We start from the raw sequence: 13,760 nt of genomic DNA, 5'->3' as shown, positions 1-13,760 counted from the left end.
ATGGGTAGGCTGTAGACACAGTGCAGACCACACCAGTTTTGTTTTTCCTCAGTGAGCTTATATTGTGTAGAGGATACCACAACCTGCTGTTGTTTTAGGGCTTTATCATTTCTAGTGTTTTCTTTTCTTTGAGCATATACTGTTTTTTTGTTAGAGGATGTGGCCTAGGTTTGATAAACATACGCTGACTGAGTTCTTGAAAAATACAAGTACAGCTTTTCTCCCCTTGAGGCAAGAATGGTACTGTTGGTCCCACTTTGCTACTCCTCAATTGCAGTAGGTCAAGTTCACGTCTCAACACTCATTCATTTGGATGCGCTTTCTACCTTGAAGCAGCATATAGCCTGAGGCTGAGGTATCTGGCATTCGTAAATTCACCACAGGTGTTAAAATGGCAAACGGTAAACATAGGAAATCTGCTACAGAAAATAAAAAAACGGCAACAACTAAAACATAAAATGCCAATGTTTATCTGAATTCGAATTTTTTTTTTTTTACAATTGTTGCCTAGAAACGTCTTTAAAATATTTTTATAAAGAAATCTTTCTTTAAATAAAATGTTGACAGGGCTCAGAGAGTGATTGTTGCCTTTAAAGGCCCTTACAGTATTATAACAGACAGGCATGATGAAATCATTTAAGCACAATATAATACAAAGTAGATTAGTTGATTGTGGTATGGGCAGCATTAGGAAATCATTAAGCGCAGCACAGTTGAGGGCAACAGTCCTGTGTGTTCATCTGGAAAGGGAGAGGGGGGAAAGAGGGTTGTCACCCTATGAAGGCCCAGAGGAGAGGTGAGGTGACCCGGGGTGGAGGACAGAAGAGCGCCCCAGGACTCTAGACGCTAAAGCGTGGGTGTCAAATGGCCCGGAGCTCCTCTCTCGACCAACACTGGGACACGGCAGGGCTGTGACCATGACCGACTTTGCAGCCCACAGAAGGAGACAGAGACAAAGAGGGATGTGGGGGGGGGGGGGGGGTGTGTGCTATGTGAGGAAGACAGGCAGAAAAAGAGGTAGGAAAAAGAGAGCAGCCTCCGTGACACAACAGATGATGACCTTCCTTGGAAGCGTTCCATATAGGTGATGCCATGCTTTGTCCTACATGCTAAAATTAACACCTGACATTTCACTTTTTTAAAACCATCCGGAAGAGTGTTTGATATGCAAAAGTTTAATGCTCAACCAAGTTTCTCAAAGGCCTAAATCTATTGTCCTGTGGGTGGGAAGTATTTTTACATTTGGCTTATCATCCATGAAAATGGTAGAGCAAGGCTAGTGTTGAGTAAAATGCACATTGTGTGACTCAGTTAAATGGGCTACAAAGCTCCTGTTCCCACTGAGCACACACTCTGCTACCCACTGATACAGCACGTTGCTCCTATGTACCTTGAAATTCCCAACCCAGCTGGGCTAAGCTCCCTGTAGTAAACCATAGGTTTTAAGAGAAGGAGGGACTCGCCCAGGTCATCTCTGGCAAGCTAGCAGCGAGCTGTCACTGCCGAGAGATAAGGTGCCATGAATGTCTCCAACCTTCCTAATCCTAGACGGGGATGAAGAGAGCCAGAGCATGATGCTTGCAGGAGGAAAAATTCTTAGCTGCTTGATACCTTTGATCTGGACAGTACAGTAGAATGGCAGCATGGACATACCAGTAGAGCTTGGGTGGATTACATATTACATCCGCATATCTCCCACAGCCACCAGTCAGTGCAAAAACTACTCTGTCAACAATCCTCTGATCCGTCACAGAGACCGATGAGCCAAAGGTGTAGGGATGAGCAGTAAACAGGGAGATATTTATCCTGAGCAGTGGCATTGCCGTGTTGTGGGCCTCTTGATTGTTTTGATAGGGTTATAAATGCATGTGTGCGAAGGGATCTGTCAGGGCAAGTAGTAGACTTAATGTTCATGTCCTTGCTTTTAGTATTGTGCCAGTGAGCTCTCTGCTCCGTGCTAAGATTGATCTTAGCAAACGCCCCCTAAACTGTACAGCTCATTACAAGGCTTTTGGAAAGTGCTCTTTCAGTGCCAGCTAAGATGGGATCTCCACAAGGCTTAATTGTCCACAATGCATCTTGAAATGGGATTTTTATGCATGCGGCTTTGCTTGAGAAAGTATCTCAGCCTGTGTGAGAGCATGTGTATGTGTGTAAGAAAGACGTGTGAGGGAGAAAAAGTACTAAAAGGGACGATGGGAGACGGGAGGGAAAGAGATACAACAAAAAGATAATATGACCTCTCTAAGTCTAGCTAGTTAGACTCTTGGCACTGATCTTGTGAGACATTGAGAGGTGTCTCCTCTTTGGAAGGAATAATCCATTTAAACCCAGGTCGCATGGCTGTGATTGATGTGCAAACAGGAGCAGCACTTAATAACCTCTATCATGCTGGGTGACCTCGTGGCCCACGGTGGGCACCAGTTTGTTTATGGGTGGTACCTCCGACACACTATCCGTGCAGAAATTTGTTGTGGCTAATGGGCCAAACTGAGGGATTGGACTGTCAGCGCAGTGTGAGCCCTCATTTTTCTTTCCAGGCGTCTAAGGTACCCCCTGTGCACCCCTGCTTCACCCAACCTCCCTGTTCTGCCATCATCTGTCAATGGTGACTGAGTCTCCTGGAATATGGAGGCGTGAGAGAGAGTGTCAATTAGCATTAGCTTTCCTGATAAATCTATTTTGCTCACCACAAAGGCCCTGGATAACTTGTTCCTGATTCCTCTCTGTCACAATGTTGGGGGCAGAGGATTTGTTTTTCTACAACAATTCAAGTGTGTAAATGGGACAAGCACATGTGCATAAGTACAGTACCTGGGTGCATGACGGTGTGCATATATATAAAACTATTGCTATATCTATGTGTATTTTACAGAGAAGGAGAAATAAAAAGAGACACAAAGAATAAGAGAGAGAGATTGGGAAGATGTGCCTTTCACACTAAAAAGCTTTTGTTTACATCGCTGAAATGGAAGTTGACCTTAAAAGGTTATCTAAAATGTACAGAAAATGTCAAAACGCCTGACAAGCCCCTTTCAGAGCATGAAAGTACTCAGGGGGCACGGGGAGGAGTCATACATAATAACACCACAGCACAGCATTGTACTATACTGTAGTTTACTTAAGTCCTTCCTCTATTTGCCCTCTGCCGTGTGAAGATCTTCAGTCTTAATCAGCTGCATTGGTCTGTGGAGATGCAGTTATGGGAAGCACTAAGCTGTTTATTTATTGAACAGGCTGTTAAATGAAATTGACTTGATGGGGCCACACCAAAGTTTTGTGCTGGCAAAATAACAAAAAAGTTGCAATGCAACAATATTGCACGTTCAGATTAATGCAGAATGTGCTGTACGAATTTCCTAAGCAAGACAAGAAAATGAGAAGAGGGAATTAATTTCACAGGAATGACTGCTGAACTTATCTGCACTGACTGTACAATTTGAAGTGAAATAACCCAGCAACAGAGAAAGAGGGAGACGAGAATGAGAGAAAAGGAGTGAGAAAGAAATTACAACTTTTGCCCTTCCTATCATTAACACTTCAGTAATAGGCATTGTGAGATGGCTGCATAGACAGGTGGCAGAAAACAGACAATATTGCAGAGAGAGAGATGGTGAGAGGCAATGATGAGGAGTTGTTGTGCAGTAAACTGTGCAAATTACAAAAGTGATAGGTGGAAAATGTTCAATATCCCAAGAGAGAAGAGTTCTTCTATCCAGCACAGAGTATAATTAAAAACATCGAGTGATTTGTAAGTCTGAAGGCTCTCTTTAGTACACACACTGGGCTTCGCTGAAAAGTGTATGCTATAGTATGCTGTATATCAGGATGAGTGACCACTTGGACTATCTCGTACCAATTCACATGCTTGCAGATTTAACTATGCCGACTGGGAAATAACGTATAAACCTGCAGCTGTATGGCTTTCAATCTGTGTTGAATAAATGGACAGCTTGTTGAACTCCTAACAAGCACACTATAATTAGCTTCTTTTTTTTCCAGTCCCCTGAATGTTTACAATGTGGTAGATGTTTTTTGACCAGAAACTGGTGAGGACTACTCTAATTACTTTGTGTTTAAACCTCAACAAAATTTGTCAGGCTCTATAATCAGTGATTTGCTGCAAGTAAGGGACTGTTCGTTATTTATTTAAGGGGCCACCAGAGGAGTTTTGGGATCTTTAGTCAAAATAAACTTGACCCTCCCCTCGCCAGTAATAATTTTTCTATTACCCTCCAAAATGATTTGGAAAGAGGCATGACCCTCCCCAACAATTTATTGATGCCTCATGTACTGGTTTGCGCTTGGCTGATGTATATATGCCCTTTGATTTTTTACAGCCGTGACATACAGGAGTTAACCTCTGCATTCTCATCTTACACATCACACTCCTCTGTTATGGTGTGGTGGCCATTTCAGTAGATTTACTCACTAACATTGTTAGTTACTAACACTAACACAATAAGCATGGAAACTAAATGCACACTTACTGCAGGTACACTCACATACCTGCATTACTGCATTACTTCAAATACTAAGTTACACATCTAGTAAACATAGTATTCACATGAAATAAAACAATAAAACATTGAGACCATTAAGCAAAGCACAATGGGTAACAAATTCAACATACAAACTGGTTGCTATGGACTCGTCACTAGGCTTCCTCAGTCACTGTATATTTTAGCATATAGGTAAAGCTGCCGAAGCTGAACATTATATTCCAAAACATATATTTTTATTTTTAAAGCAGATTTTAAATTACATTGTAACAATTTAACAATTCGCCCTTATGAAATCCAATCGCAGCACGGCTGTCTTGGAACACAATAGACTGACGGTGGTGGAATGCCCCGACACTTAAATTCAACTAAAATGTAACAGTGAACAATCAGTGTTGGACCTACAGTCTGTTGAGATGCCTCTCCAAACTCACCATAAAACGTTAAGACACGTTAAGAAAAAAGATCCGTATTTTGCCGTAAGCCAATGACACGGGGAAAAAAAAAGTAATCCACTGCGATCAGTAGATCCATCAAAAGGGTCACGGTGTATCCAGCAAGCTCTATACAAGCGTGGTGAACGAGGCCTCTCCACTTCGCCGTTTAAACAAAGTGTAATAAATGTATAAAAGTTCAAATCTACAAAAACCCCGCAATCAATTAGTAAGCTGACATCAAATGTATATACATGGCATTTAGGAAACCTTTATTGCAACGTTGGCACGGCAAGATGTCCAGACTAGTGCAACACTAATTTTTGTTTTTTTGCGTCCTGCTGCTCCCATCATCAGCCAGGTAATATTTTTTTTACTAAAGCAGTATATGAAATCAGATGTATTACCTACCACCATTTAGTTGTTTTATGTTATTTAAGATATTTATAAAATATCTGGTCATGCCAGATGTAATTATTCCACTCATTTTTTAAACAATGCAATTACCCATTTCAGCTACTCATGGGTCAGACCCATCTGGTAGCGAAGGAGGGTCGAGACTGAGAGCTACATGGAAAAATATGCACCAAAGAAGCCACTTTAAAATTTAGCTGTTTTCATGAATACAAAAGTTGGGTGACACGCCACGTCATGTTTTGGAATTGTGTTATTAGTAAATAGCCTCGTCTTTAGCTGACAGCCTTGATTTACTTCCTTCTTGTGGAAAGAGGAGTGGGTGATTGCATTTCCAAAATGTGTTTCTTCAACCAATATATTATGTTCGGCAGTTGAACACTTAGGTTTTATTGCACTCTAAGCAAGCCTTCAGCATTATGCATACATTTGTGGCTGAAATGCGCAGCAAACCACAAGTCATGTGTTCAACTGCCACTGATTTTCAGCTATTTAAAAAAAAAAAAATAGATTGCAGTTTGTTCACGTTGGACTGTGATAGGCTAGTTGCATCACAGAAATAAGATATATTACTCCAGTTTTATTTTAGCCACAAGGAGCAATGCACAGACGTAAAGCTGCATGCCATGTGTGATATTTGTGAAAAATCTAATGCAAACAAGTGATGGTTGACGTTTTACTTGCATTTTTACAATTCAGCTGCAAATGTCTGCATGCACAGTTAAAAAGCACAGCATCAGGTCTTCATTAGCGGCAGTGCATTCAAATAACTCAACTGTGGCTGTGCTTATTTACACCATCAGTGTTAGAAAGTAACCTGCTACATTGAAAACAGCACAGTAAATTAACACCTTAGGGATTATCTTTTTCAAAAGGTTGGCAACTTTGGTGAAAAGAAAAACTCAACCCAATTACACAATTGTAAGATATCACAAAATATTATGTCTGACATAAACCTTATGTAAAAGTACCTAAAGCACGGAAAATATAGTTTCAAATAATTGTATAATGACTACATAAGTATATGAATAGCAAAGCATCTCAACAGAATTAAGGCCAAAGAACAGCTTCAATCCATCTTGTTTTTTTTCTGTGTTTTAGATCTAGATTACATAATTCTTTATGGAGGAAAGCCTCCAGCTCTTTCAGTGATGGTGCAGATGTAAACCCATAAAAGATTTAGCTTTGGTGACTGGAGAGGTAATAGATGGGTTATGAGTTCACATTGGTGTTTAAGAAACCGCATTTGAATTAGTTTGACATTGGACCCAGTTGCATTAACATCCTTGTATATATGTATATGGGAACATCTTGTGTGAACTGTGTTTGCACCACGGGGAGCACCTGGTCTTGTAAAATGGTCCTAATTTCCGTGGCTGTAATATGATCATGGAGAGTGATGAGAGCCCTTAACGACTTTATGAGATGACTGCCCAAACAATTACAGATCCCTGGTCATGTTTAACAGTTACTGGCTCATACTGGCCTTTAATTAAACAACGGCAAAAGTACTGCGGTACAAAAAATTGTATCTTGCTTAAAATTAGCATACCAGTTTTAAATGCTTTCATAGAACTGTATTGCTGCTGACCTGTTAATGGAAATTAGCATGTTAAATGATCCTTACATATTTGGCACACACTGTGATTATTAGAGCTAGCCTACTGTATACAGTATGTCAGAACAGTGAGAAATAATTATTTCTTCTCTGCAGAGGCAGTTTACTATATTATAAAAACTCCAGTAGTTTCCCTGCATGTCAACGTATTTTGACATCATAACTTCAAAGCCTGTTTATATCACCAAGTTTGACATGTTTTCAATGTGACTTTGTTTAAGTCTAGCACACCAGCTCTTTGCCAGCGATGCCTTGCTGCATATCAGGCGTGGTCCCACGAGGGAGCACAAGCATACAGGGTCTACATTTTGTTCACCTTATACTAGGTTGTGTCTTTGTGCAACATGCTGTAAGGTGAACTTGTTGGTATGTGTTCTTCTTTAAAAACTAAGCCTGTAACCCCTTAATGCAGAATTTTTGAATATACAGCCACTGAAATGATGTTTGCAACATGAGGCAGGTACACAGAGTTAACGTGTGCAGATTGTTGTGATAAAACATGTATACAAAGCAAAAATAAAAATACATGCCAAGGTAAATTAAACAAAATAAGGGAGATTAAGCTTACCATAGATGCCTGTGGATATACATGGGAAGGCCTGTGCAGAAAAAGACAGAAATAAAAGTCAAAACACACTCACATTGAATAAATAAATGGGACAAAACAACAGTAATACCTTTTATCACTACATCTGCATTAAACTGTAGCGATTGAAGCACACCTACTCTTTACCTTGGTAGGTTTGTTGTTTACCTCTACTGGTTCACTTGTTCATTCCCAAGAGGAACAATTTACCATGTGCCCAAATCCACACTCCAGCTCTCAACACACACACACTTATACACTTTCCTCTTGACTTCCAAATCAAGGCACATTCATTTCATTCTGGACTTGAACACCCCTATTCACACACACATTAGATCGCTTAGCACAATCTCTCACTGCTGCGTTAAAGAGGCTGTTGGACTGTTGGACTACGCTATCCTAACTAATTTCCCCTAACGGAGGACAATAAATGATCTATCTATCATGCACTGTTGCACCAGTGATCGTGGCGGCCTATCAGTACTTAGCGTCCATGCTTGATGGCCATAACAGTCGTAGTTTGCATATGTTGCTTGAGGGAATGGTGAATGTGAATTCATAAGTACACGTTGGGCTTACTGCTTAATAATCTGCAGCACATGAATATCCAAATGAGGCTGATTGATCCCGTCTGTCGCCTACGGACGGGTTCATACCCACAGATCCTCTCTTCCACTGATATCCATGGAACTTAACCAAGGACTGAGGCTGCTTCACACATAAAATGTAGCTTCAGCCTATTTATATACATGTATGTCTTTAATTGAATGAATTTAGATGAAAGATAGACAGATTCCATTCTGTATAAAGTTGATAGTAACTCAGCTGTGTCACAATAACAACGAGGACATCATAGCAGGAGGCTTTTCAGTGCATTTCCTTCAAATGATGAGAAAACTAAAATCACAATGTCATTGTGGTTTGGATCAATAGCAGGAATCAATAATACCCCACCAACCACTAAAGTGTAGGGACACATGCACAAAACAAAACATAGAATCAGAATACATGTTATTAATATAAATATTTTCTCCAGCTAAAGCGCAAAAACCTACATATATTTATGGCTGTCTTTTCCAAAAACATTATAAAAAGTAACCGCCTTGTAATAGTTCTTGCTTTGTAGCACTTTGCAGCAGACATATTATTCAAGCATGGCTTTATAGCTGAAAATAGTTTCATTACTCTTTACTTCTGTGAGCAAATATAATATGATACATAGGCCTCGCTGTAAGCTTCCCTATTTCACATTCATCTTTTTAAGTATATTAATAAACAGTAAAGAGAAAGGATTTTTTCAAAGGCCCCATTTGTCCTCAAAAGCAGCTGAATACGTGCTTTAGTTCCTGCATTCATCAAAAGGCGTGGCCACAACATTAATATAATAAGATGACAAATGAAAAAAAGGAAAACATTTCCACTAGCAGCTCACAACTGGATGAATATAGAACAACAAAACACTACAGAGATGTATCAAAGAAAAACACGCATATGTCAAATTCTCCCTGTGCCAAAACTAAGCCCAACAGTTTGTTTTGCCACACTGACCCTGTCAAGTTGGATTTAGAAACATGCTGTTGCTAGCAGCGGTGCCAAGATCACTTTTTAGAGCTGAAAACACAATTAAGAGATCTGAAAGAGAAAAATAGCAAATGCACGTCCGCTCGTACGATAATTAAACAAATAAGTAGTCAAGGTTTGAAAAATGTAGTCCTTTTAACTGAGAGAAGAAATAAACGTAATTCACATATTTTGGACGTAAATAATTGATTTAAAAGACTGATAAATTGTGTAGACTTTTTTCTTTAAAGCATCAAACCGATGACATCTGCTTTGAAATGCAATGGTCTGTTTGTCCTTGCTTTATGTGTCTCTGTTTGTATTCTTATTTACCAGTTTTCAGGTTCCGCCTGTCAAGGTGAATCTTTCTTCTGTGGGATGATTTAAATCTTTTACCGAAGCTTCGACCTTTCCAGATGACTGTCTGGGTCTGACACAAACCACAGATGATGAAGCGTGGAAAAGCTTGGCCATTTTTAGTCCTGTGCCAAGTGCTGCTCATGGCACATACACATATTGAGGACACAAAACGGTTAAATATCCCAAATGAACCAATGGTATCAGAATAAAAGATTTAAAAAAGATAACTGCAAACTAATTTGTCTTTAAAAACCCCAAAGAATGTCTTAATTCATAACTGCACAAATTAAATGCAGTTTTTCATATACTGTAGGTGTATTTTTTTTCTCCATAGACTCATTGGCAGCATCTTGGCATTTAGACTAGTGGAAATCTCAATACCTTTAGCTAAATTATGCAAATTCCACATTTTGCAACAGTCAACAGGAATCAAACAGCTATCAAACAGTAATCAATATTTATGTCAGCAGCAAGAGTTTATGTGAAGCTGTGTAATAATAAGGAGGAAGTAAATTGTGTTTAATCTTCAGACAAGATAAGCATTATTTCCTGTCAATGACTCCAGCCAGTCTCTGCTGCCAAAGTGATCCTGAGCCAGAAGCCTCGTTATCTTCTCTCAGCTGAAAGGCTGCGATGTCAGTCTCTTCAACTTCAGCTCGGACAGCAACTACACCTTAACACATCGCAGGCTGTGGCAGTGAATCACCATAATCAATTAAAATCTTTTTTTGTATTAGTTCCTTGGCTGATCCATTAAAGGGTATTGATTTTTCTGGTGTGAAAATGCATTGGGTAATCACTTAACATGATGCTGTAAAGATCTGACACCTTTGTGGCACATTGCAGATGTCATTTACTTGTTTAAAGGACAGTTATTGCAAAAAGTGAAGAGAAGTACATATCCAATAAAACGGTAAAGCCTGGAGAGATTTTTGGCAGACTCACCTCCTTTTCATCTATAAATCTGACTCACACTGCAATAAATTACACTGAGTTATGCACATAACTGATAATCAATATCTGTAAATACCAACATGCTCAATATTATCCATTGGCTTCAAGTTTTGTTAAAGTCATTAAAAGCTTCAACTGCTGAATAAACTTTCCTAATGTTAAGGTGAGCAAGGGGAGAACACCAGTTCCTGTATACTGCAGTAGCTGCTGCTTTAGTATCGCAGTTATTCACATGCAGAGTAGATGAGTAGCGACGGTCAGTCCTAATGGAATGGCTGAATCAAATAGAGCTTTAGCTCTTTTAGAGACAGAAAACAAGTGATTGCCAGAGTCCTTTAATTTGTTAGAACTGATTGAAAGCCAAGAATACTACAAGTGAATACAATACTGAGCTACAGTAGATTTCAGAAGTAGCCAAAGGCAGCGAGCAACACTGTAATAGTAGCAAAGCCTTTTTCTCTTTGTCTTTCCCATCAACACTGGGCCACCATAGAAGCTATTTCTGATAGTTGTTAGCGTACGTACCTGTACATCTGCCTACATTGTATAAGGTCCAGTGTTAATAAGGACAGTCAGCGGTATACAGTATATGACCCATGATTAGTGCTTTAGGTTATTATTTCTATCTCTGGCTGCTCATTAGAAGTGAGTCAGCATGTTCGCCTGCACCCTGGCATGAGGCTATGTCTGACATGTTGCTTGTTGCTGATTTTCTTTGCTTAGAGAGTGTTCAGAAATTGGTCACTAGGGAAATTATTCTGTTGCTGGGGCTCCTCCCTAATCTATCACATCACTTTAAAGTGGAGCACCTTTCCTCTCAGCATCTCTGCACACTTATTCAGCTCACAGTATATTAGGTACAGCACAGAGCAGCTGCAGTGATCATTGTTGGAAAAACTAAACTTGTTTTACATTCATGCATGCTTTTAATGGCGTTAATTAGAATCCACATGCATTTACTCTAATATTTACATAGGGATATGAATTTTTTTAATTGACGCAACCATCGCCTTAAAAAAATTTAAACAATTATTTATTCACTTCAAAGTGTGACTAGAGTTTTGCAAAGACATTGCTCATAAAACTAAGTCACTATTATTCCTCTGAGAGCATGATAGCCTGCAGCTTTCAGTCATTTGTTAAGCAGCAGGAACTGACACTGTAAAGATGGCTCAACCTGTGGCAAATGGCGGCTGTCCTGCTGTAGCTGTCACCTTACCATGAGCAGACAGGTAAAGGTAAAAAAAAGACAACATGCATGGGCACAGTGACCACAGGATCCTGCCTGGGGAGCACCTCGTCTCGGCTGGCTGAGTAAATAGCACTGGACACAGGGTGCTGCCCCCGTAGCTCCAAACCTCCTAGCCTGTTTGCAGATGGAAGCTCTGCTTATAAATCACAGCAGCAAGGGGAGACCCTGTGCAAATACGACCACAAGTATGTTATTATTCACCAATGTTGTCACAGTGTAGGCTTACATCAGAGTATCAGAAGATCCAAGAGAATCCTCTTTGTTGACTGCTGTAATTCTTTAAGCATGTAGGTCATGCCTGCTTTCTCTGTCTGAACCAGCTACCTGCTGCTGGGAAGAGCATGTCACGGTTACAGATCAGGATATTCAAATATGACATATGAACACCCTTTTATTCTGCATAATACCCCACTCCATATTCTAATGCGAGAGCTGATTGTTTGAGTGTCATTATGCTAAATGGAGGATGGCAAAATGCAGAGGGTGAGAAACCTGGAACCTAATGACCTGAGTCCCTCCACCTGTTTTTATATATGCTGTGATCAAGTAAAACTATTATCACAATAATATCTAAGTGTCCATTAAGGACTCAGCATCACTAGCTGTGTTTACATGCAGGGACTAACCTACTGGCTATGATACAGCTTATTAGGATAAGCTGTTCGCATGCACCTCTGCTACCTTGTGATAGAGAATCTGTGTTGTTATGAATAAGCCAGGACAGAACATTCCTGTCTTCCTCTCGAGTCCTGTCAGCAATGAAGTATGAAAATGTGCCACCACCAAGCAAATCCTTTCCCTCAGCAACAGTAGGTAGCTTCTGATACAGAGGAAAGAAATGACAATCCAGACTGTAGAAATTGTAAATAGTGCTTACCATAATGTTTTGTTGACAACAACATTTATCTATCGTGCTGTGCAAGTCTGCAGCAGCAATGAAAACAAACAGTGAAAGTAGAAAGATGTTCCCACCTCACAGCAGTATACTTCATATTGAAATATGCAAGCCCTTTTAACCTGGTCTTTTATAATCACAGTGTGAGGTTTATTGGGTTATTCTAATCCAGACATGAAGTTTAATATGAATCATCTTAAAGCAATATTACTTAAATAAGGATAATCAGAGCTCTCTGTGTATGTAAACAGACTGGCAATTTTCACATTGTAATAAATAATAGGAAACATTTTTATTTTAAAAAAGTCTGACGGATGTGTTAAGATACAGTATGTGTGTTTTTTTTTGCTGGGCTCCCACCCTCCCTATTTTCCGCTTTATGTTGCAGTACAATGTTAAAAATTACAGGTTATTCGGTCAGCAGTCTGTAGGCCTCCAAACATGAGGAAGGTGTGTATAAAGAGCTTAAACAGTTCACCAGAGAGCTCTTAAGCACTTTCCACTTCTATAGTGGGACAAGTGGGGCAAACATTGGGATGAGACTAAAGATAGATATAGTAGATGGACATAATAAACTCTCTTTGGCCTTAATGAAGCTCAGTGTGTTCTATGATAACACTTGGGGGGGGGGGGTGAGATGAATGGGCAGAAGAAAAAGGTGTAAATGATGCAGAGCAGTGGATAGGGCAGAGCAGTGGAGCAAATACAAGCAGCTACTGAACTGATGGCTGCTTGATTCATTGGTCCATGACCAGCTGTATGGTTTATCAAGCAGAGTTCACCCTGAAGCCCAATGCTACAGTACACAGGTACACCAAGAAGCTTTTTTGTCATAAAATATGGTCATTGCATTGGGAAGTACTATAAAGTACCTGCAAAACTTCAACATTGCAAACCAGTATATTGAGTTCCCAGTTTGGGTAGAAAACGGTTCTTTTATTATTCATATCACCATGATTTCCCACAGAGGTCTGCTGGTGACACTGATTCCCTCAGTGTTAAAGAGGGAGCATTTAGAACGGCATTAAAATGATACTACTCTGAACTGAGGGCACATGAAACCAGACGTCTGCTCATATTTATGTATGAGTACTCCTGCTCAGTATCAGTTGAAATTATATCGCTGACCACTGAGCAACAGAGAGGCAAAGACAAAGGAAAGGAATTCACATCGGTGAGATAAAC

At 39.9% G+C, this 13,760-nt stretch overlaps 1 protein-coding gene across 2 annotated transcripts in view; it reads right to left on the bottom strand.

The window, feature by feature from the left end:
• macrod2 (mono-ADP ribosylhydrolase 2) overlaps positions 1-13,760 on the bottom strand; it is a 426,308-nt gene that overhangs the window by 91,374 nt on the left and 321,174 nt on the right. For both annotated transcript variants that reach the window (XM_078272630.1, XM_078272629.1), the window contains exon 7: positions 7,537-7,567. In XM_078272630.1, the coding sequence (XP_078128756.1) occupies positions 7,537-7,567 (31 nt within the window). The remainder of the gene's footprint in view (positions 1-7,536; positions 7,568-13,760) is intronic.

This window comes from Sander vitreus, chromosome 17 (genome assembly GCF_031162955.1).
Source record: "Sander vitreus isolate 19-12246 chromosome 17, sanVit1, whole genome shotgun sequence".
Taxonomy (NCBI): Eukaryota; Metazoa; Chordata; class Actinopteri; order Perciformes; family Percidae; genus Sander; species Sander vitreus.
The sequence above is the reverse complement of the archived record's forward strand: the minus strand, read 5'-3'. Positions and strand labels throughout refer to the sequence as shown.